The following is a 23,341-nucleotide window of genomic DNA, read 5'->3' as shown; positions in this document are numbered from 1 at the left end:
CCCGGAAACTACAACTAATCCACAATGCGGCAGCTAGACTGGTGACTGGGAGCGGCCGCCGAGACCACATAACACTGGTCTTGAAAGACCTACATTGGCTTCCAGTACGTTTCCAAGCACAATTCAAAGTGTTGGTGCTGACCTTGAAAGCCCTAAACGGCCTCGGTCCAGTAGACCTGAAGGAGCGTCTCCACCCCCATCATTCAGCCCGGACACTGAGGTCCATCTCCAAGGGCCTTCAGGCGGTTCCCTCACTGCGAGAAGTGAGGTTACAGGGAACCAGGCAGAGGGCCTTCTCGGTGGTGGCGCCCGCCCTGTGGAACGCCGTCCCACCAGATGTCAAAGAGAACAACAACTACCAGACTTTGAGAAGACATCTGAAGGCAGCCCTGTTTAGGGAAGCTTTTAATGTTACATTTAATAGACTATTGTATTTTAATATTCTGTTGGAAGCCACCCAGAGTGGCTGGGGAAACCTAGCCAGATGTGTGGGATATAAATAATAAATTATTATTATTATTATTATTATTATTATTATTATTATTATTATTATTATTATTCCACAGAGGGTACCAGGTGGGCAAAACTGGTTCTAGGCCAACGGTTCTTTTGGCACCAGGTGAAAACGTTCTTTTCCAACCGGGCCTTCGGCAGACTAACGCCCGATGTCCTTTTAAATTGTCGGGTGTCAGAGTCTTTCCCTGTTCCTTCCCCTGCAGGCTGCAGTTTCCAGGGCCGTGAATATGGGGAGGGAGACAGCTTCCCTGCCCCCAACAAGCCTTGTGAGGAATGCCGCTGCCTGGTAAGTGTTGAGATCTACCCGTGTTTCTTGTGTTGCAGCGGGTTAGTCTAGAGGATCTCTTAAGTGCCTTTCACCCCTGCACTTCTATGTTCCTGTGATTCTAGGACTGGACTTCCACCAGTCCATAATAGCATCCAACTCTACTATTTCTAATGAACCGGCCTTTTTTCCCCCCCAGTCTTCAGATGCAGATACCACATTTTCCTTTTTGCCCCTAAGGCCCATTCCTTTCAGTAATAGTTTAATTAAACACATCAACTTCTCCATCTCAGCCAATTCTCAGGGAGGCTCCTCTGAACAAATGTGGTTTCGGCAGACGCCGAAAAGAGTTCCGTCGATGGCGCTTGCCTGGTGTCAAGTGGCAGGGAGTTCCAAAGTTCTGCCACACTAAAGGATTGCCACATAGCTGTCAACTTTCCCCTTTTCTTGTGAGGAATCCTATTCGGAATAAGGGAATTTCCCTTAAAAAATGGGAAAAGTTGACAGCCATAGGACTGATTTCTTACAAACGCAGCACGGGGATTATGTAACAGTGCCCATTCTGCCGACCGAAGCGGTGGAATGGGCGCTTTTGGGGGAAAGCGATCTCTTCATGCAGGGCAAACTACGCTAAATTAGTCAAAAAGCAGCGTTTGGAATGCGCTATAAACATTCAACACCAGATGGCGCTGCAGAGCAAGAAAAAAAATCTAAGTGATTTTCCATAGCGGTTTTTTTTTTCTTCTAACAATTTAATTTCTGACTTATTTATAGGGTTTTGTGTCCCCTGTGTGTAGATCTGCCCTGGGGCAGGGAAGCAGGTGTGAGGGCTCCCTATGCACCCGTCTCCATGGGGTGTCTCCGTGCTTAGCAAAGGGGCTGGACCCTCGGGCGCCACCAGGTTTTCCAGGTACCCCCCACCTTATACTCACACTTGCCCCTCTCTCCACTTCCCAGAGAGGCGACGTATCCTGCAGACCCACGCTCTGCCCCACGGCCCGATGCCCTCACCCATCGCGCGACCCTTGCGGATGCCCCACCTGCGACTCCTGCAGCTTCCACGGGCGAGACTGTCTGGACGGCGAGCGTTTTCCTGACCCCCGAGACCCCTGCAACCAGTGCCAGTGTTCGGTAAGCAGGGAGGCCGGAGGAGAGAGGCAGGAGAAAATTCTCCTGGGGGGTTTGGTACGGAGGCTCAAACCAGATTCCCCATTTGTTAGGCCTTCTATTTGGGAACACATGGCAGGACGTAGTCCAAAAAGGTCAGAGAGAGGGGTCCCATTAGCACACTCTAAACCACAGAGCCTAGGACTTGCCGATCAGAAGGTCGGAGGTTCGGATCCCCGCAACGGGGTGAGCTCCCATTGCTCGGTCCCTGCTCCTGCCAACCTAGCAGTTTGAAAGCACAAAGTGCAAGTAGATAAATAGGTACCACTCCAGCGGGAAGGTAAATGGCATTTCCGTGCGCTGCTCTGGTTCGCCAGAAGCGGCTTAGTCCTGCTGGCCACATGACCCGGAAAAACTGTCTGTGGACAAACACCGGCTCCCTCGGCCTATAGAGAGAGATGAGTGCCAAAACCCCAGAGTCATCCGCGACTGAACCTAACGGTCAGGGTACCTTTACCTTTAAATTATTATTATAATAATAATCTATTTATTTATACCCTGCCCATCTGGCTGGGTTTCCCCAGCCGCTCTGGGTGGCTCCCAACAGAATATTTAAAACACAATAAAACATCCAACCTTAAAAATATCCCTAAACAAGGCTGCCTTCAGATGTCTTCTAAAAGTCGGATAACCCTCCCTGACTTTGGAGCTGAGAGGCAGCGTGGCCTAGTGGGATGGATTTTATAGGGCACAGATGATGTTCGTCACCAATTCCTGGGGGTAGCCCATCTCTATGAACATTTCTGCAAATGCCCTGGAAGTAAACCACAGTGTCCTTGTCTCTCCCCGCCCACAGGCTGGCACCGTGACCTGCTTGCCTGCTCCGTGCCCAGCCGTCCCCTGCCAGAATCCTGTCGTGCCACCCGGGCAGTGCTGTCCGAAGTGCACGGGTGCCTGCCGATTCCAGGGGCGCCTCTACAAGAGCGGGGAGGCCTTCGTCTCACCGCAGAACGCCTGCCACACGTGCACTTGCCAGGTGAGTGAGGGCAGAGGGATTGGCACCTACAGGGGCAGGTGGGCTCCCCTGGCCTCGCTCAGCACCCCCATTAATGGCAAGGCTGAGCCAATGAGCCTTCTGCATGCCAAGCAAGTGTCCTTGCCCCTGAACTGCCTTCCTCCGCAGGCCGAAGTTGTGACCTGCCAGCCCAAGCCCTGCCCGCAGCAGTGCACCCACCCTCTGCCCCCTGATGCTCCCGCCTGCTGCCCCACCTGCGACGGCTGCCTCCATGAGGGCCAGAAACTTGCCAACCGGCAAGTCTTCACCCCGGCCTCGGACCCTTGCCGGCACTGCAGCTGCCTCCGCGGAAACGTCCTCTGCAGCCCGGTCTTTTGCCCCCAGGCGCCGTGCGCCAGTCCCGTCCGCAAGCCTGGGCAGTGCTGCCCACAATGCCCAGGTAAGCCGCAAAAACCGGTCCCCCGGAATCCGCTTTTATTTGTTGCATCAATGTGCCACCTTCCCCTCCAAGAAATTCCAGGCAGCGTTCCTCCCTGACTCCCCATTTAATCCCCTGGGTCAGGTGGGGATTCGAACCGGCTTCTCCCAGGCCGAAGCATGTCGCCACGCTGGCTCTCAGGTTTGAGGCTGGGGCGGACGAGGGGCTGTAGGTCGACCCCTAACCCACCTGTCTCCCTGACAGTGTGCCAGCACGGAGGCCGCGAATATCCGGAAGGCTCCCAGTGGCTCTCGCCGTCGGATCCATGTCAGCAGTGCTCCTGCGTGGTGAGATCCTCTGCTCCTCACAGAGGGCCATAGAGACTTTTTGGGGGCCGCAGGCCAATTGGAGGCGGGGCCAGAGGCGAAAGTGGGAGGGGCAACCAAGGGCCTTTGGTGCGGCACTTTATTGCTTCGTCAAACTTAAACACCGCTTGATTATAAGAGAAAGGAAACTTCAAAGTGGTCTGCGAAAGAGGATATGTCAGATTATTATTATGATTATTATTATGATTATTATTATTATATTGAATTTATATACAGTCATATGTCAGGTTACAGGTGCTTCAGGTTGCGTTATTTCGGGTTACTTCCGGGTTTCGGGAGTTGTGCATGCGCAGAAGCACTAAATCGCGCTATGCGCAGAAGTGCCGAATCATAACCCGCGCATGCGCAGATGCGCTGCTGCGGGTTGCGAACGTGCATCCCGCACGGATCACGTTCGCCACCTGAGCACCCACTGCACTGCCCTGTACCTGGAGGTTCACCAAATAAAATCAAGATATAAAACCACAAAATGCATAATAAAAATTAAAATAACAACCCAATAGCCCTCCCCCAATTTTTTTTTAAGGGCATAGGATGTCAATCAGATCAACCAAAGGCCTGGCGAATTTCCCTTGGGAGAGCATTCCACAGGAATTAATGAGGCTTCAAGGCTTGTAAGGAGATTGAAGGCTTCCAAAATTAACGAGAGACTAAAAAAACTCACCTCGGCTGCCTAAATATCTGGTCAAGCTCATTTGAACAAAAATTATTTTCGCAGGCACTGAAAAGGGTACTGCGAAGACGCCTGCCTGATTTCAATAGGCGGGGAGTTCCACAGCGAAACAGATGCCGCGCTAAACATAGCTGTCAACTTTTCTCTTTTTAAAAGAGAAATTCCCTTATTCTGAATAGGATTCCTCACAAGTAAAGGGAAAAGTTGACAGCTATGATACTAAAAGATTTGGGGGTTGCGTGGCATCTGCAGCGACGGGGCTTTTGCGGATTGCAGCGGGCAGCTGTGGGCTCAGGCAACCTCCTTCTCCTTGCAGGGTGGCGAAACCGTGTGCGAGTCTCTTTCCTGTGAAGTCCCCCTCTGCTCCCACCCGGCCCCTGGAAGTGGGCAGTGCTGCCCTCTCTGCCACGACTGCCTCTTCGAAGGGGAGCACCATGCCCACGGAGAAGTCTTCAAGCCGGAGTCTTGCCTCCAGTGCAACTGCCAGGTGAGACACTTCGAACCCTCCTTCATTGATGGGACCCCCAAGAAGGGCTGGATTTAGGTGTGTTTTTTTAATTACTTTTTTATCCAAAATTAAAACAAAACATATTATCCAGAAACATATCAGCCTTATTCCTCCCCATTTTTCCTCCCTCCCCTTCCCTCCCCCCACAGAACCCAGCCACCCCCTGACTTCCCTAAGTTCCAGTCTTTGATTTCTCTAAAAACGCTGTTTTCTGCATGTTACACAGTTGTATAGATCCTCAAACTATTTAAGTACCGTATTTTCCCCTCTATAACACACAGATTTTTTCTCCTAAAAAGGAAGGGGAAATGTCTGTGCGTGTTATTGAGCGAATGTGTGGTCCCTGGAGCCAAAAAATCAGGCAAAAATCAAATCGCACTTCATGGAGAAGGGAAACCTGAAAAGAGGAAGCGGCTGCTTTCCTGCATTCTGCCTCAGGGTCTTACTGCCCACCCCCTCTGTTTCCTTGCTGTGTTTGCTGAAACGAAACAAAGAGCAGGGAAAGCCCCTCCCCTCCAGGCAGGCAGAGGAGAAAGCAGAGTGTCGTCTCTGTGCTCCGGTGCTGCTGAAAACATGCAGGTTTGAGAGAGAGAGAGAGAGAAAGAGCCCGAGCTGGCTGGCTTGGGTGGGTAGGTGGGGGAAAACTTTTGCCTTTCTTTCCTCCCTCCCGTTAAATCCCTCTCCTGCATTCTTAGCCAGCTGCTTCTCTGCACACCCCTCTCATGCTCCTTTTCCCTTCTTTGTTTTTCCTTCCCTCCCCACTTAAAATGTGGTTACAAAGCATAGATCCACATGGATCCTCAGGATCTTTGCATTGGGTCACCCCAAATTCACCATCAGATCACATAGCATGTCCATGGCTACAGCCTGCCCCCCAAAAATCACGCACCCACTGTTGCCTGGGGCTGCAATGGTGCAAAAACGTGGTTACAAAGCATGGATCTACATGGATCCTCAGGATCTTTGCATTGGGTCACCCCAAATTCACCATCAGATCACATAGCATGTCCATGGCTACAGCCTGCACCAAAAAAATCACGCACCCACTGTTGCCTGGGGCTGCAATGGTGCAAAAACGTGGTTACAAAGCATGGATCCACAGGGATTCTCAGGATTTTTGCATTGGGTCACCCCAAATTCACCATCAGATCACATGTCTGTGGCCACAGCATGAAGCACAAAAATGATACATCCACTGTTTCATTCAGAATGTTTTTTCCCTTGTTTTCCTCCTCTAAAAACGATGTGCGTGTTATGGTCAGGTGCGTGTTATAGAGCGAAAAATACGGTAATAATTATCAATAAGAAGTTTGTGAATGTTTATTCAAAACCTGCCAAGGAGTCCAGTTCGCTTTGTTGCATCTTCAAATACTTTGTAAAGGGTTCCCATTCATCTTTAAAGTCACAGTTATCCTTGTCCCGTAGCTTGTATGTCAGTTTTGCCAGTTCTGCATAGTCCATCAATTTTTCTTGCCATGATTCTTTAGTTGGGGTTTCTTCAGTCTTCCATCCTCGTGCTACTAAAACTCTCGCGGCCGTTGTCGCATACATGAAGATGTTTTTCAGCTTTTTTGGCAGATCTTTCCCTACAATCCCTAACAAAAATGCTTCAGGTTTTTTAACAAATGTTAAATGGAACATTTTCTTCAATTCGTTATATATCATTTCCCAAAAATTTTTAATTACCTTACAATCCCACCACATTTAGGTTTGATGAGGCCCTCAGCTCCTAAGGTAATGGGGCCCTTTCTATGTCCAGCTGTCCTTTGCCAACAACAAATATGGTCGCTGTTTTTTGTTTTTTGTTTTAATAATATTTATTACTTTTGCAACAATTTAAACACTTACAAAAAAAAGCAAAGAAAAAACAATATATTACAATACTAAGACACTACATAACACTAAAAACTAACAAGACAAAACAAAAACAATTTAAAAACACATTGTGATGGGATGATGAGCTGCTTGTGCGTGAAATTCCTAGTCCCTCAGAGTTTGGCTAAGTCCACAAACCTCTGTCTGTAACGGAGCTCCCTAAGCATGGCTCCGTCAGTCGCTGGTAGAATCCGACAGTGGGCGTTTACGGAATTTCTTCCAGCATAAAAGCTCCTTAACGGAAACGCGCCTTCTGGACTCTCGGCGTGACAGTTTCCGGCGAGGAGTGGGTGTCCCTATAGGAGGTCCTGAAACCTCCCCACTATTTTCGCTGGAAGTGTCTCTGAGCCCTCCCTCCGACTCATTTTCCCTTGGAGCTCTTCCTCTCCCCCTGCTGGTACCTTCCCCAGCTGATAAGTCTCTCTCAGCCTCTGTGAGCCCTTTCACCTCCTGCTTCTCCGATGGCAGTTCCCTGACACACATCAAAAAAGAAAAAGGGGGGGGGGGAGGAAAAAGAAATTTCAATATCTTATCTTTCTTTCACATATTTCCACGACCTCCTCACGCCTCCCGTTTTGTATTCCACTTCTATTAATTATTTCAGCAATTCCTTTCCATCTTCCCCTGTTTTCTGTCCTATAATTATCTTAACACATTTTAACCTAATTTTTCCATTAATACTCTATTAATCTATTTGTACTTAATTCCTTATAACCTTTCTGCTGAAGCCATATCACTTCATTCCAACGTTCTTCTAACATTCATTAATTTTACAATATTTCTGTAAATAGTCTTTAAACTTTTTCCAATCTTCTTCCACCTCTTCTCGGATTCTGCCAGTCATTTCCGCCAGTTCCATATAGTCCATCAACTTCATCTGCCATTCTTCCCTGGTGGGTAAATCTTGTGTCTTCCAATACTTCGCGATGAGTATTCTTGCTGCTGTTGTTGCATACATAAAAAAAGTTCTATCCTTCTTTAACACCTGGCAGGGGAGACACCTTGATCATGGTCGCTGTTTTTTGTGTTGAATATATGCGATATGTATAGTTACAGGTAGGCAGTCGTGTTGGTCTGCCATACTTGAAACAAAATTTGAAACATTTGTGGTGTTTGCGGTGTGGTTGTGCACACAGCCTCGGTGGGGCAATTCGGAGCGACCCGTCGATGGGGTGGGCATCAAGGGGCGTGGGGTGCCAGGGGCATGGAGGGAAGATGTGACCCTTTTGCCTTTCCCCCTTTTGCAGGAGGGGAACGTCCGCTGCGAGATGATCCAGTGCCCCCTGACCACCTGCTCCCACCCCGTGACGGAGCCTGGGGTCTGCTGCCCCCGCTGCAAAGGTGATATTGGAAGATGACTGTCCTATCTCCTCTCAGTATCCTCTTTCCCAGGCTAAACATACCCGGCTTCTTCAACCGTTCCTCATCACGCTTGATTTCCTTGATCATCTTGGTCACCCTCCCCTGCACACTTTAAACTGGGGTGCCCAGAACTGGGCACAATTTCCCAGGAAGGATCTGACCAAGATGGAATAGAATGGGACTAGGACTTCCCTTGATCTGGACACTAGACTTCTGTTGACGCAGCCTAGAATCGCAGTAGCCTTTTTTGCTGCTGCATCATGCGGTTGACATTTGATGACTGACAGTTGCTCCAATTGGGTGGTATGTAGCATTCCCCAAACAAGGAAGGATTGGACTCTGATTAATAGAATACACACAAGACTTGACCAGCAAGACCCTGGGAGGGGTGCGTATAATAATTCTTCTCCACCCCTCGGCCCAGGTCGTTTTATTGACAAAAGAACTTTTTACACAGTGTTCGTAAGAACCAATCAGATTTCCTCTGAGCATTTCAAAAACCCCACGTGGGACAAAGACAGATGAGAATAAATTCTTTTAACTACAAAGAAACTATTTCCTACTTGAGCATGCATATGTAGTTCAGAGTAAATAAAATAGGAATAAAAGGAGGAATGCATTCAGCAAAACCCCAGAGGTCATAAACAGGAGAGGAAGAATGGCAGTATTTACCATCTCCTTGTGAACTCTCTTCCTGGCCCTTAAAGGTAAAGGGACCCCTGACCATTAGGTCCAGTTGTGACCGACTCTGGGGTTGCGGCGCTCATCTCGCTTTAGTGGCCGAGGGAGCCGGCGTACAGCTTCCGGGTCATGTGGCCAGCATGACTAAGCCACTTCTGGCAAACCAGAGCTGCACATGGAAACGCCGTTTACCTTCCCGCCGGAGCGGTACCTATTTATCTACTTGCACTTTGACGTGCTTTCGAACTGCTAGGTTGGCAGGAGCAGGGACCGAGCAACGGGAGCTCATCCCGTCGTGGGTATTCGAACCGCCGACCTTCTGATCGGCAAGCCCAAGAGGCCACAGCACCACCCACATCCCCTCCTGGCCCTTAAGATCTATCTAAAGATTAAACTACATCAAAGCTACCTTCTATCTTTATGACCCAGGATGCCTGGGGGAGCAACCAGTCTGTGTTTCAGAGTGCTTATACGTGCCTGTCAGGCAGAGAAAATGGGCAGTAGAGAAAATGCGGCAGAGGTGCAGAGGCTTGTGGGATTTGATCAGAAATTAATTGTCAATGAATCAAACCCAGTCAGTGCAAGGCTTTCACTGCGGACGCAATGGCTTGCTCCATATTTCATAATTCCTCATAGCAATCCCACCTGCCCACTACACCGCCGTGACTCAAGATATTTGGGGGACTAAGTGGCGGCTGAGAAGGGGTGTGGGCGCAGCCGTGAGCCTGACGCCCTCCCTCGTCCCTTTCCAAAGGTTGCGTGTATGAGGGCCGCGAGCGAGAGGACGGGACCAGCTGGTTCTCATCCTCACTGCCCTGCAGGGTGTGCATGTGCGCGGAGGGCGTGGCCAGCTGCGCCGAGATCGCCTGCATCAGCTCCTGCGTCAACCAGATCGAGGTGCCTGGGGAGTGCTGCCCGCTGTGCGCAGGTATGGCATGGCGGCATTGGCAGGGAAGGGCACAGGAGGGGGCGGGAGATGGATTGCGAGGGGCTCTCCAGGGGACGGAGCGGTACCCCAGTGGGGAAAGGTGTCAGCGTAGGGGGGACTTTTTAGTGGCGAGATAATTCGAGGGCGAAGCAGCATGGGAGAAGCTTGTAAAATTATTCATGAAAATCCCTGAAACGAGAAGTAATCGACTAAAATATTATCTTGTGGAAATAACTAAATAAGAAAAAACTAAAAGTTTAAGGGAAAAAATTAGAAAAACCTAAAAGTTGAACAAAGCCTTAATCGGAACCAGTGAAGACGGTGAAGGTCCTGTGTGAGTGTCTGGAGGCGGTTGGAGGATGGATGGCGGCTAACGGATTTAGGATTAATCCTGACAAGACAGAAGTACTGTTTCTGGGGGACAGGAGGCGGGCGGGTGTGGGGGACGCCCTGGTCCTGAATGGGGTAACTGTGCCCCTGAAGGACCAGGTGCGCAGCCTGGGAGTCATTCTGGACTCACAGCTGTCCATGGAGGCACAGGTCAATTCTGTGTCCAGGGCGGCTGTCTACCAGTTTCATTTGGGACGCAGGATGAGACCCTCCCTGCCCGCAGACTGTCTCTCCAGAGTGGTGCATGCTCCAGTTATCTCCCGTTTGGACTATTGCAATGCACTCTACGTGGGGCTACCTTTGAAGGTGACCTGGAAACTGCAACTAATCCAGAATGTGGCAGCTAAACTGGTGACTGGGAGTGGCTGCTGAGACTACATAACACTGGTCTTGAAAGACCTACATCGGCTCCCAGTACGTTTCCAAGCATAATTCAGAGTGTTGGTGCTGACCTTTAAAGCTCTAAACGGCCTCAGTCCAGTATACCTGAAGAAGTGTCTCCACCCCCATCGTTCTGCCCGGACACTGAGGTCCAGCTCCGAGGGCCTTCTGGCGGTTCCCTCACTGTGAGAAGCCAAGTTACAGGGAACCAGGCAGAGGGCCTTCTCAGTGGTGGCACCCGCCCTGTGGAACACCCTCCCACCAGATGTCAAAGAGAAGAACAACTACCAAACTTTTAGAAGACATCTGAAAGCAGCCCTGTTTAGGGAAGCTTTTAATGTTTAATAAAGGTAAAGGTAATGGTACCCCTGCCGGTACGGGCCAGTCTTGACAGACTCTAGGGTTGTGCGCTCATCTCACTCTAGAGCCCAGGAGCCAGCGCTGTCCGAAGACACTTCTGGGTCACGTGGCGAGCGTGACGAAGCTGCTCTGGCGAGCCAGCGCAGCACACAGAAACGCCGTTTACCTTCCCGCTAGTAAGCGGTCCCTATTTATCTACTTGCACCTGGGGGTGCTTTCGAACTGCTAGGTTGCCAGGCGCTGGGAGCGAGCAACGGGAGCGCACCCCGCCGCGGGGATTCGAACCGCCGACCATGCGATTGGCAAGTCCTAGTCGCTGAGGTTTTACCCACAGCGCCACCCGCGTCCCTTTTTTTTAATGTTTTTTTTAATGTTTAATAGGTTGTTGTATTTTAGTGTTTTGTTGGAAGCCGCCCAGAGTGGCTGGGGAAACCCAGCCAGATGTGCGGGGTATATATTATTATTATTATTATTATTATTAACGGTATGCCGGCTACAAACCTCGTTTCCGTGAACTATTCAGTTTCCTCAAAGGAAATAGAAAAATCATAAACCTTAAATGACCAAAATTCAAAAAAAGGGGTAGAACTCCCAAAAAATTCTGAAGTATTATAATCCTAGCTCGACCTAGGTGAAGCAAAGCACAGTAATAAAGGATTGAGGACTCAAAGGTACAGTTTCTAATACTGAGTTTACAAAAATGGGTTTGAAAGCCTAAATGGCAAGTTTTAGAGAAAGCCCAACTTAAAGGAAGCAAAGCACAGTATTAAAGGGTTGAGGACTCGGCTGTGAAAATTCTAGTGCTGCTTTTACAAAAAGGTTTTAAAAACCTAAATGGCACAAATTCAAAGAAAGAAATTTTAGATTTTAAACGAACTCAAGAACAGGGCTGAAACGCTCCCGTGGTCTAGTTGTTATTGCTGGTGTTAAGTCTTTAATTGAGGAAACTGAATAGTTCAGTGAAAGGAGGTTTGCAGCCAACATCCAGTTAAGGCTTTGTTCAATTTTAGGTTTTTCTATTTTTTTTCCTTAAACTTTTTGAATTTTATTATTTAGTTTATTTCCACAAGATAATATTTCTAGTTGATTACTTCACATTTCAGGGATTTTCACGTTATTTTGTTCGTTTTGTGCAATTTCTCAGTTCCCTGTCTTTTTCTACTTGTAAAATTATTCGCAGTATGGAGAAAGTGTGGAGAGCTTTCGCCCTTCTCTCCTAACGCCAGAACTTGTGAAGATGAATTTCCCAAAGTGGTTAAAAATGTCTGGGGAAGCATAGATTTTTTGGCAAATTTCCAAAAAAATAAAAATGCTCTTTTTGGAAATTTTGGACAAAAAACAACAACAAAAACTCGATTTTTGTGCCCGGATTTTTGCGTTTTGAAATATGGCAAGCCTCAAATAACCCTGGCCTCCCCTTTCCCAGATTGCACTTACGAGGGCCGGGCGTACGGGCCGGGCGAGAGTTTCCAGCCGGGACAAGACCCCTGCGAAATCTGCACCTGTGAGGTGAGCAGCCTGGTTCTTAGAGGATTGCGGGTTGGGATAGATGACCTCTGGAGACCCCTTCCAATTCAACGGTCATAGAATTTTATGACTTCCGTACCTGGGAGGCAGGAGAGGTGAGGCCATGCCTGGGTTGTGCCAGGGTGGCGCTGATTTTGAAAAATAAATACATTTATGAGAAAACAGACGTACATACAAGTAAACAAACATACAATCAAATAATCAAGTAACAGAAAAATCAAACAAACCACCACATGATAAGATACAAGAAGATTAATATAATTATCCTCATATATACTCCTCATACTAAACACAATTCTAAAACTTATAGAGAAGAAATTTAAAACTGACTTCCACTTAATCTCACTGTACTTTTTCTATCCATTACTTTTTACTGCACAGTTACATATTTCTTATATAGTTCTCAGAATTTATATACTGCCCTATAGCTTGGGGTCTCTGCAGAGACAGGGCAGCGCAAAGGGGCATCTAGGTCCAGCCCTCTAAAAAGCAGGAATCAGGACTTAAACATCCCTGACAGATAGCCATCTCCCCTCTATTTAAAAGCCTCCAGTGAATAATAGAATCATGGAACTGTCAAGTTAGAAGGGACACCAAGCGCCATCTAGTCTAGTGCAACTAAACCATACATGACTGGCGTTTGCCCTTGCGGGGTGATGAAACTGTTCCTTTGCTAGAAGAAAAGCAACTTTGTGAGCAGAGAACCTTTCCTCTTTTGACTTTCCCGTATAAGTTTCAGTTTCCATTTCCCGGAACAAATTTGCATTTCTCAAGCGCCCTCTGCCGTCCTTGCACAGAAGCTGCTACATCCCAGCTATGTCAGCAAATATGATGTGAAGATGTGAAGCTTTGTGTACTCAGCAATTATTTCGAAGGAATGTATGTATATGAAAATATTCGTTTCCTTTCTCTTATAATCAAGCGGCGTTTGATACTTTAAGTTTGACGAAGCAATAAAATGCCGCACCAAAGGCCACTGGTTGCCCCCACACTTTCCTTCCACAGCATTTGATATTTTCATTTACATTCATTCATTCGAAATAAGATGGGTTTAGGAAGCAATTCTATATCCTCCCACCACGCTGACGAAGATCTACGAAACAGCAGTCAATATCCGGAATCACTGTTCAGTGTTGGACATCATATTTGCTGAAGACACAAAGCTTCACAGCTTGTCTTTCATCCTACAATTATTATTATTATTACTACTACTTATACCCCGCCCACCTGGCCGGGTTTCCCCAGCCACTCTGGGCGGCTCCCAACAGAATATTAAAAACGCAAACATCAAACATTAAAAACTTCCCTAAGGGGGGGGGATATCTGCACGCATGCTTCGCCCCCAGATTATAGCGGTGGCCCAAGTATACTAGCCTGTGCCTTCCTGGGACGAGCCTTTTTAAGAAAAAGGCTGTCCAAAGATTAAGAGGGGGGAATGAAGGAAGGTGAGGACAGGTGACCCCACCTAGGCCCGAAGTCACCCCCCACCAAAGCAGGCTCAAAGCTTCTCAAAGCTTTTCAAAATCATTTTCTCAGCAGCTAAGCATCAGAAACATTCCGCTCTGCTGTAACAAAAGGTAGAGAACACAGTCCATTGTTTCTCAGGCCTTTCTCCTGCCTTCTGGCCTTGCTAAAGAACCACATTGCAACTTACTTTCTGTCCGGGAACCATGCCAGAAAAAGAGATTGAAAAACATATCTGAACACTCTGAAACCCCTTTCCTGGGAAGGGCGCCAAGAGTCCAATAGTCCCAAGACAGCTTTCTGTTCATGCTCAGAGGACTCCTGAGGGAGGAGAAAGGGGGAGGGAACTGGAAAGGGGTATATATGCTCTGTGCACATGATTGTGAACTCATGCATGCTTTTTGTGGACTATCACACTTGCTCCTTCTACCAGTTCATGGATGGTAGAAATAAAAGCCTTTTCTCCGAAACTATTCCTTGAGTGTCTGTTGACTCCCACTTCCCTTTCCCGGGCGCAATATTTTTCCCACCCGAGGGCAAAGCCTCATAAGGCTACACCTTCAGATAATACACGCAATGATAACTTAAAAGCAGGCTCCGGTTATAACGGCTTCGGAAGGGTGTCGTATTCACCTCCTGGTGGAACAGAAAAGTTTTCAGCAGGTGCTCAGATCTGCTGAAGGCCAACGACACTTAAAGGCGCAGAAGAGGCCTTGGCTGATTTTCTTCTGCTTCCTTCCCCAGCTGATGTCCGACGGGGAACAACATCTGCAGTGCTACCGCAAGCAGTGCCCCAGCCTCCTGGATTGCCCCCGGGAACAGATCCAGGCGCCGGGCGCCGGGCACTGCTGCCCAACCTGCGCACGTGAGTCTCGCCTCTAATCTGCACCACCATTCCCCTCCAAGCCTGAGCAGGAGCAAAGCTGGGAGCGTCCCTCTCTGAATCTGTTCCCCTTGCACTTCCAGGGGTACAGACAAGGAAGATAAACAGTTTTCAATTTGTCTTGTGCAAACTCGGCTCTCCCGATGCTTTGAGACTACAATTCCCATCATCCCTGTTAGCTAGGGGTGATGGGAGTTGTAGTCCCAAAACATCTGGAGGGCCGAGTCAGCCTGTGCAATCTCCGGCTTGGTTTTTTTTGCCAAAAGCGGAGGTGTAAACCGGCCTCTGCCACCTGGGGCACGCTAGGCGCTTTGAACTACAACTCCCATCGTCCCCAGCCGGCTGGAGAGCACCTGGTTCGGGAAGGCTGGTGTCAACACACCCTTTTAAAAAGTGGGTCATTTCGGAGTGTTATACGAAAAAAACCGCTCCCTTTCCCTTATGGGGAAAGCCTGTAAATAGAGTCTTTAAGTAGGTTCCCTGTCGGTAAGAGAAAATAACAGAGGCCGAGGATCAAGTTGATGAATTAGATAAATTAGATAAATTAGATAAATTAGATAAATTAGATAAATTAGATAAATTAGAATTAGATAAATTAACAGGAAGGATTTGAAACCTGCAGGATCAGAGATTCTTAGAAGGCTGGAGTAAATATATGAACTATTTGAAAAGTAACTGTGATAAACAGATTACGCTAGTAGGACTGCAAGAAGTTTTGTAAGGTGGATTATTTGAAATATTGCAAGAAAGACTCTGAAGAGAGTTATTAGTTAAGGATAATTAAATGTAATATAGAAATTAAGAAATGCAGAACAAGTGATAAAGAACGGAAAATCATCAGAGGTGTTGATGGAAGTCTAAAAATATTGTATAAGATGAGAAGTTATGTTGTATGACTGTTGGAACTGATATGTCAAAAAAATAATAAAAATGTATATATATAAAAAAGAGAGAAAATAAAAGAGGCCAACCAGAGATTATTGAGAAGCAAAGCAGCTAGTAAGCCTGATCTTTATTAAACTGTTGCAACAGGGTGTCCCCTTCACACACAGGAGGGAGAACCCAGAAAAATGGCGCGCAAGTCCTTATATAGACTTTTGAAATTGCCCACCCTGTAGCTCAAGACCATCCCAAAAAACATCATACATACATCTACAGCCGAAATCTTGTCTGCCAGGGTACCTGATAATGGTCACTGATTGCGTTACCTGGGCAGCCTGGCCATTCTTTTGTCATGGTCTGCCCCGCGGAGGACCTTAAGGTCCACAAATGACAACATTTTGGAGGTCCCAAGCCTCAAGGAGGTTAGATTGATCTCAACTAGGGCCAGGGCCTTTTCAGTACTGGCCCCGACGTGGTGGAACGCTCTGTCCCAAGAGACTAGGGCCCTGCGGGACTTGACATCTTTGCGCAGGGCCTGCAAGACAGAGCTGTTTCGCCTGGCCTTTGGTTTGGACTTGGTCTGACCCTTATGTTGCCCTCCCCTTATGGTCTTGATCTATGGGCTACTTTTAAAACGAGGCTGCATTTTAAATTGCATTTTAACCCGTATTTTAAATAGTTTTTTTTCTCCCTTCCCCTCCCCTATTATGTTTTTGCTGTGATTTTACTGGTGTTAGCCGCGCTGAGCCCAGCTCTGGCTGGGGAGGGCGGGGTATAAATAAAATTTATTATTATTATTATTATTATTATTATTACTATTACTATTACTATTACTATTATTTCCTGAATCCAGGTCACAAGCTCACCCTATTCATACACAAATATGCCCTTAAGACAGGTAATCAAAAGACTATAGAGAGGATTTCCTATTTTCTTCCTCCTTGCAGAGAAATATTTGAGATCAATTTGGGAGAGTCCAAATGACTTCAGAATTGCTCTCCTGTCCTATTTCAGACACATGGTTTATATACTTACGTATGTGTTTGCCTTGTAAATTTATGAACGCTTATTATATATTTGGGACCTTGGAATTCTTATAACAGGAGCATGGGATGGTGAAGAGAAGGCAAGAGGGAAAGAAAGGGAGAGCGTTGTCCGGGGTTGGGATGGATGACCCACAGGGTCCCTTTAAATGCCACGATCCTGTAATTTTGTGAACCGCAGCCCAGACAGGGAAACGCCGAAAGAAATTTGCCAAAATTGCCGTATTTTTTGCTCCATAAGACGCACCCGCCCATAAGGCGGACCTAGTTTTTAGAGGAGGGGAAAAAATATTCTGAACGAAACAGTGGCTGTATGATTTTTGTGGTTCATGCTGTGGCCACAGACATGATATGTGATTTGACAGTGAGTTTGGGGTAGCCCAATGCAAAAATCCTGAGGATCCATGTGGATCCGTGCTTTGCGCCATTGCAGCCCCACACAACAGTGGGTGGGTGTTTTTTTTGTGCAGGCTGTAGCCATGGACATGCTATGTCATCTGATGGTGAATTTGGGGTGACCCAATGCAAAAATCCTGTGGCTCCATGGGCTTTTACCTCCCCCCTCCCAGGCAGCCTCCTTTATCTCTAGCGTCCCTTATCTCTCTCCCCGATCAGCAAACGATCAGCGGATTTGTTTCAAAACCCCCTTCCCTCTTTCCAAAAAAAGAGGACAATCTGCTTTTTGCCCCTGGGCAATTCGGCTCCAGGGACCATGCACTCGCTCCATAAGACGCACAGACATTTCCCCTTACTTTTTAGAAGGGAAAAAGTGCATCTTATGCAGCAAAAAATACGGTAAGTTTCGCCCTCTGAAATGACACATTCTGCAGGCAGAGCGGGGGCTGCTTTAGGCAAACCCGCCGTTCCTTGCCTCTCCAACCCTCCGCCCACAGCAGGACTCGGGTTCAAATGCCACTCTGCCATGAGGCTCACTGAGTGACCTTCGGGGGGCCTGAACTACCTCACGGGGACATTGTGGGGATTAAACGAGGAACAAGAGAAACTGCCACATTCAGGCGGAATAAGAGCGTGTGACTCTTCATCCCAGGGTTGCGGGTTCGAGTTCCGGTTGGGCAAAAGATTCCTGCACTGCAGCGGGTTGGACTAGATGACCCACGGGGTCCCTGCCAATTTACGATTCTGTGATTAATGTGATATGGGCGGACGGATGGATATTGATCATTGCAGCCTGCCTGAAGAGATGCAAAGCGCTTGGAGCATTTGGGCAAAGCGCTTTTCGAAAACAAGTCCCAATTGTTTCTTTGCAGCCTCCTTCCTGCTTTCTTTTTTTAAAAAACAAATTTTATTAAATTTTCCACAGTGATAACACAAACCACAAAGCAAAACGATACACAAAAACAGAAAAAGAAAAAGAAAAAAGAAGACAGGGGGGGAAAGGGGGAACAATAAACAGATAAACAATAACAACAAACTTAATTCTTCACAGATCCAACCTTTTAAACATCTTGGTTGACTTCCTCAAATCCCTCCCTTCTTTGTAATTAAAAGGAACAGCTTTCCAATATCATTATTAAACTAATATCATTATTAAACATTTCTGCTTTTTTTGCAGAGGCGCTTAGCAACTGCACTTCCAGCCTGGTGGGCAACGAGGTCCAAGCCACCGACGAGCCCTGCTACACCTGCCAGTGCAAGGTGAGTCCCGCCAGGTGACCCGCCCATAGCTGTCAACTTACAGATTTGAAAATAAGGGATCAGCAGCCAAAGTAAGGGATCAACAATTACTTTGATAAAATACATATTTTGTTGCATGCAAATGGCTTTAGATACCTATTAGGTCCTATAAATTACCATATAGCATATATTCAACAACAAAAACAGCAACAATTTGTTACTGGCAAAGCACAGCTGGATATATAAAGGGCCCCATTACCTTCAGTAATTTAGGGCCTCATCAAACCTAAAACCAACCCTGATAGGGTCTGTCATTTTAGGGGGTGAAACTCAAATTTTGCAAACTTCTTCAGCAAAAGGCCTTAAAAATACCGTACTTTTCGCTCTATAACACGCACCAGACCATAACACGCACATCGTTTTTAGAGAAGGAAAACAAGAAAAAAAAATATTCTAAACAAAATAGTGGATATATGATTTTTGTGGTTCATGCTGTGGCCACAGACATGTGACCTGACAGTGAGTTTGGAGTAGCCCAATGCAAAAATCCTGAGGATCCATGTGGATCCATGCTTTGTAACCACAGAGGAGGGAAGGAAGGAGAACCATGGATCCTCTGCTCACGACTGCAGCAGATCCCCCCGCCACCCGCAGGCATTCGCTCCATAACACGCACAGACATTTCCCCTTACTTTCTAGGAGGAAAAAAGTGAGTGTTATGGTGCAAAAAATACGGTATGCTTTTGGGTGTGAGGAATTCAAACCTGCTATTATTTTTGTGACTGGACAACGTTTACCTTCTGAAAATGCCAGGCAGTGCTTCATCATCATCATCATCATCATCATAGTAATAATATAACTGCAAATATCTGGCAATCATTCTAAATGATTGCAATTTTACACACAGCTGGACATAGAAAGGGCCCCATTACCTTCAGTAGCTTATTTAAGGGACATCATCAATAAGGGACAGCAGCGGGACATGGCCCTGGGATAAGGGACCTTCCCGCCAAATAAGGGACGCTTGACAGCTATGGACCCGCACCAGGCGAAAACGAGGCATTGCGTGGCGCCACAGGGCGCAGGAAACTCACGACTTGTTCCTGCCTCCTCCGACCCAGGCAAAAGGAGAGAGAGCGAAGCCCTTTTGAATGGGATACGCATGGAGCAGAAATGGGGGGAGCTGGGTGCCCCCACCTTCCTTTCTGGGCAAACTTTGGGGGCGGGTAGAATCCTGGGAACTCTAGCTTGCCTCCCGGAACTACAGTTCCCAACGCCCTTCACAAACGGCCGTTCTCAGGATAATTTGGGAGGGGAATGCGGGCTTTAAACGTACAGCACAGAATCGACCAGAGCCTCTTTTTAAAAATAAATAAATAATTTTTATTGATTTTCCGATAAAAACAGCCCATCAACATATCCACATCATAATCCAATTAAAAACAATAAGCTAAAATATTTATTATTATCATTTATTTCATTTTACTACATATAAACATTTCAAAATGGGGGGGGATTAAAAAAAAGCTAAAATAATAAAAAAAGGCCAAATTACAGTCCAAATTGTTAATTATTAATTTTCCCAGGCTCCCCATAGTCTGGACCTCCGAAGAATATCTCCGATATGTTCGTCCCTGCCTCTTCTCATTGTTTTCATGTTTTCCACATTCTGATCTTAACGCTTTAAGCAACCTGAGCCTCTTGCCTCAATGAAGCTGAAGGTCAGGACAGACATTCCCGCAATGCAGAGTTAGACTGCGGAACTCCCTCCCACAGTAGGCAGCACCTAGAAGGCTTTGAAAGAGGATTGGACGGATTCAGGGAGGAGAAGAGGGCTAGTGACTAGCCAAAATGGCTGTGCTCTGGCTGCTGAATCTCGGTTGCTGGAAAGCATTGCTCTCGTGTTCGAATCCTGTTTGTGAGTTTCCCATAGTGGGATGAAACATACTCGGAGTCGAGTGTGGATTTCATGCTCTTTATTCAGCTCATAGTGGTGAGGAGGAATGGAAGTTCCCCCGAGATGTCTGCTTTATATACATTATTTACACAAGAGCCCCACGTGATTGGCTAATTCCGGGATTCTCCTGTAGGCCAATCAGGTTGCGGATTCACTTCCACCTGGAGTTGGATTGTGTGGCTCCTGCGGACCAATCAGACTGCTGCATTCTGAATCCTATTGTTCTGGGACCAATCAGACTGCTGCATTCTGGATCCTATTGTTCTACGACCAATCAGACTGCTGCATTCTGGATCCGGTTGTTCTACGACCAATCAGACTGCTGCATTCTGGATCCTATTGTTCTAGGACCAATCAGACTGCTACATTCTGGATCCGGTTGTTCTAGGACCAATCAGACAGCTGCATTTTGGATCCTATTGTTCTGGGACCAATCATACTGCTGTATTGTTCTACGACCAATCAGGCTGCTGCATTCTGAATCCTATTGTTCTGGGACCAATCAGACTTCTGCATTCTGGATCCTATTGTTCTGGGACCAATCAGGCTGCTGCATTCTGAATCCTATTGTTCTGGGACCAATCAGACTACTGCATTCTGGATCCTATTCAACTCAGTACATAACATCTTTTTACTCTCTTATGTTATGTCCTCTGAGATCTCCAAAACACACACACGCGCACACGCGCACACACACACACACACACACACACACACACACCGCCTCTGATCTCCCAGCTCAGCTCTTGTCTGTTTCCACGCAGGACCTGACCTGGGTTTGTGTACACCAAGTCTGCCCGGCGCTGAGCTGCCCCACGGCGGAGCGTTTCACTCCGCACGGAGCCTGTTGCCCCATCTGCGATGGTGAGGTCTCTCTCTCCCTCCCCGCTCTCTGATTTCCACCCCCCCCCACCTATCCAAAGCTTTCTTCCGGAGGGACAGGCCACCCTGATGGACCCGCCACACCCTGGAGCCTGGAGGTGGGTGGGGTGGATTTAGGTTTGGGTGGCATCTCTCTGACAAAACCCCACAAATACCAGTGGCAGGGATTTCCCCTGATTTTCATCTCCCCGGTCCAGCAAGCACAGATTTCTGCCTCGTACCGGCTTGACCAGACCTGCCGGATAACCCTGAAGCACACACATAGTCATATCTCCTTCCCGTCCCTCATTTCTTCCTTTCTTCCCTCCCTCCCCTCATACCTCCCTCCCTTGTTCCTTCCTTCCTTCCTTCCTTCCTTCCTTCCTTCCTTCCTTCCTTCCTTCCTTCCTTTCTTTCTTTCTTTCTTTCCCCTTCCCTCCCTCCCTCCCTCCTTTCCTTCCTTCCTTCCTTCCTTCCCTCCCTCTTCTCTCCCTCCCTCCTTTCCTTCCTTCCCTCGTTCCTTCCTTCCTTTCTTCCTCCCTCCCTTCCCTCATTCCTCCCTCCCTCCCTTGTTCCTTCCTTCCTTCCTTCCTTCCTTCCTTCCTTCCTTTCTTTCTTTCTTTCTTTCTTTCCCCTTCCCTCCCTCCCTCCTTTCCTTCCTTCCTTCCTTTCTTCCCTTCCTTTCTTCCTTCCTTCCCTCATTCCTTCCTTCCCTCCCTCCCTCTTCTCTCCCTACCTCCTTTCCTTCCTTCCCTCGTTCCTTCCTTCCTTTCTTCCCCCCTCCCTTCCCTCGTTCCTCCCTCCCTCCCTTGTTCCTTCCTTCCTTCCTTCCTTCCTTCCTTCCTTCTTCCTTTCTTCCTTTCCTCCTCCCTCCCTCCCTCCCTCCCTCCCTCGTTCCTTCCTTTCTTTCTTTCTTTCTTTCTTCCCTCCCTCCCTCCCTCCCTTTCCTCGTTCCTTCCTTCCTCCCTCCCTCGTTCCTTCCTTCCTTCCTCCTTCCTTCCGTCCTTCCTTCCTTTCTTCCCTCTTCCCTCCCTCCTTTCCTTCCTTCCTTCCTTCCTTCCTTCCTTCCCTCCTTTTCCAAGCCCCCCCCCGGCTCCCCCTGACTTGAGCCCAGTGGTCTCCCGCTTATTCCTCCCTTTCCCCCTGTCCTTTTTGCAGAGTGTGTTATTGAGGTCGAGGGGCGACGCGTGTCAGACGGGGAGACCTGGAAAGACAGTGCGGACAACTGTGTCTCCTGTTCGTGCAACGTAAGTCCTGGCGGGGGGGGCAGATCTGCCAAGGCCACCTGGCAACCGTGAACATCCTTTAATGTCGCCGTCTTTCCTCAATGCGCAGCTGGGCCACGTGGAGTGCCACATCCAGGAATGCATGCCCCTCGTGTGCCAAGATGGACTGGCGAAGTTGCAAGTGCCCGGGGAGTGCTGCGCCAAGTGCCAAGGTAGGAGCTGGGCGGCTCAGCTGTTCAAAGCATGTCAGTGTGATAAAATCCGCAAAGCGAGAGGCCAGGACTTCTCTTAGGGATTATAGGCACAGAAATCCCAAAATTGGCAGAGTTGTAACAGCAGCAGCTAGGATTCTATATGTACCCAGCCAGATGGGTGGGGTACAAATAATAAATTATTGTTGTTGTTGTTGTTGTTTAGTCGTTTAGTTGTGTCCACCTCTTCGTGACCCCATGGACCAGAGCACGCCAGGCACTCCTGTCTTCCACTGTCTCCCGCAGTTTGGTCAAACTCATGCTGGTCTCTTTGAGAACACTGTCCCACCATCTCATCCTCTGTCGCCCCCTTCTCCTTGTGCCCTCCATCTTTCCCAACATCAGGGTCTCTTCCAGGGAGTCTTCTCTTCTCATGAGGTGGCCAAAGTCTTGGAGCCTCAGCTTCAGGATCTGTCCTTCCAGTGAGCACTCAGGTCTGATTTCCTTCAGAATGGAGAGGTTTGATCTTCTTGCAGTCCAAGGGACTCTCAAGAGTCTCCTCCAGCACCAGAATTCAAAAGCATCCATTCTTTGGCGATCAGCCTTCTTTATGGTCCAGCTCTCACTTCCATATATCACTACTGGGAAAACCAGAGCTTTAACTATACGGACCTTTGTATCCGTCAATTTGGCCAGTTCCAAATATTCACATAATTTACATAACCATTCCTCTTTGGTCGTTACCTGGTTACCCTTCCAGTACTTAGCCACCAGGATTCTCGCCGCTGATATCGCGTACAGAAAGAA

At 47.8% G+C, this 23,341-nt stretch overlaps 1 protein-coding gene across 1 annotated transcript in view; it reads left to right on the top strand.

Moving 5' to 3' along the window:
• The window catches only part of KCP (kielin cysteine rich BMP regulator), a 99,118-nt gene that overhangs the window by 60,432 nt on the left and 15,345 nt on the right, over positions 1-23,341 (top strand). The window contains exons 31-44 of the mRNA XM_053404655.1: positions 720-802; positions 1,739-1,912; positions 2,745-2,924; positions 3,072-3,342; positions 3,586-3,668; positions 4,697-4,867; positions 8,011-8,104; positions 9,561-9,734; positions 12,292-12,374; positions 14,601-14,721; positions 18,238-18,320; positions 21,021-21,120; positions 22,276-22,364; positions 22,453-22,555. Of these exons, the coding sequence (XP_053260630.1) occupies positions 720-802; positions 1,739-1,912; positions 2,745-2,924; positions 3,072-3,342; positions 3,586-3,668; positions 4,697-4,867; positions 8,011-8,104; positions 9,561-9,734; positions 12,292-12,374; positions 14,601-14,721; positions 18,238-18,320; positions 21,021-21,120; positions 22,276-22,364; positions 22,453-22,555 (1,809 nt within the window). The remainder of the gene's footprint in view (positions 1-719; positions 803-1,738; positions 1,913-2,744; positions 2,925-3,071; positions 3,343-3,585; positions 3,669-4,696; positions 4,868-8,010; positions 8,105-9,560; positions 9,735-12,291; positions 12,375-14,600; positions 14,722-18,237; positions 18,321-21,020; positions 21,121-22,275; positions 22,365-22,452; positions 22,556-23,341) is intronic.

This window comes from Podarcis raffonei, chromosome 10 (assembly GCF_027172205.1).
Source record: "Podarcis raffonei isolate rPodRaf1 chromosome 10, rPodRaf1.pri, whole genome shotgun sequence".
NCBI classification, from domain to species: domain Eukaryota; kingdom Metazoa; phylum Chordata; class Lepidosauria; order Squamata; family Lacertidae; genus Podarcis; species Podarcis raffonei.
This window is presented reverse-complemented; position numbering and strand designations above follow the sequence as displayed.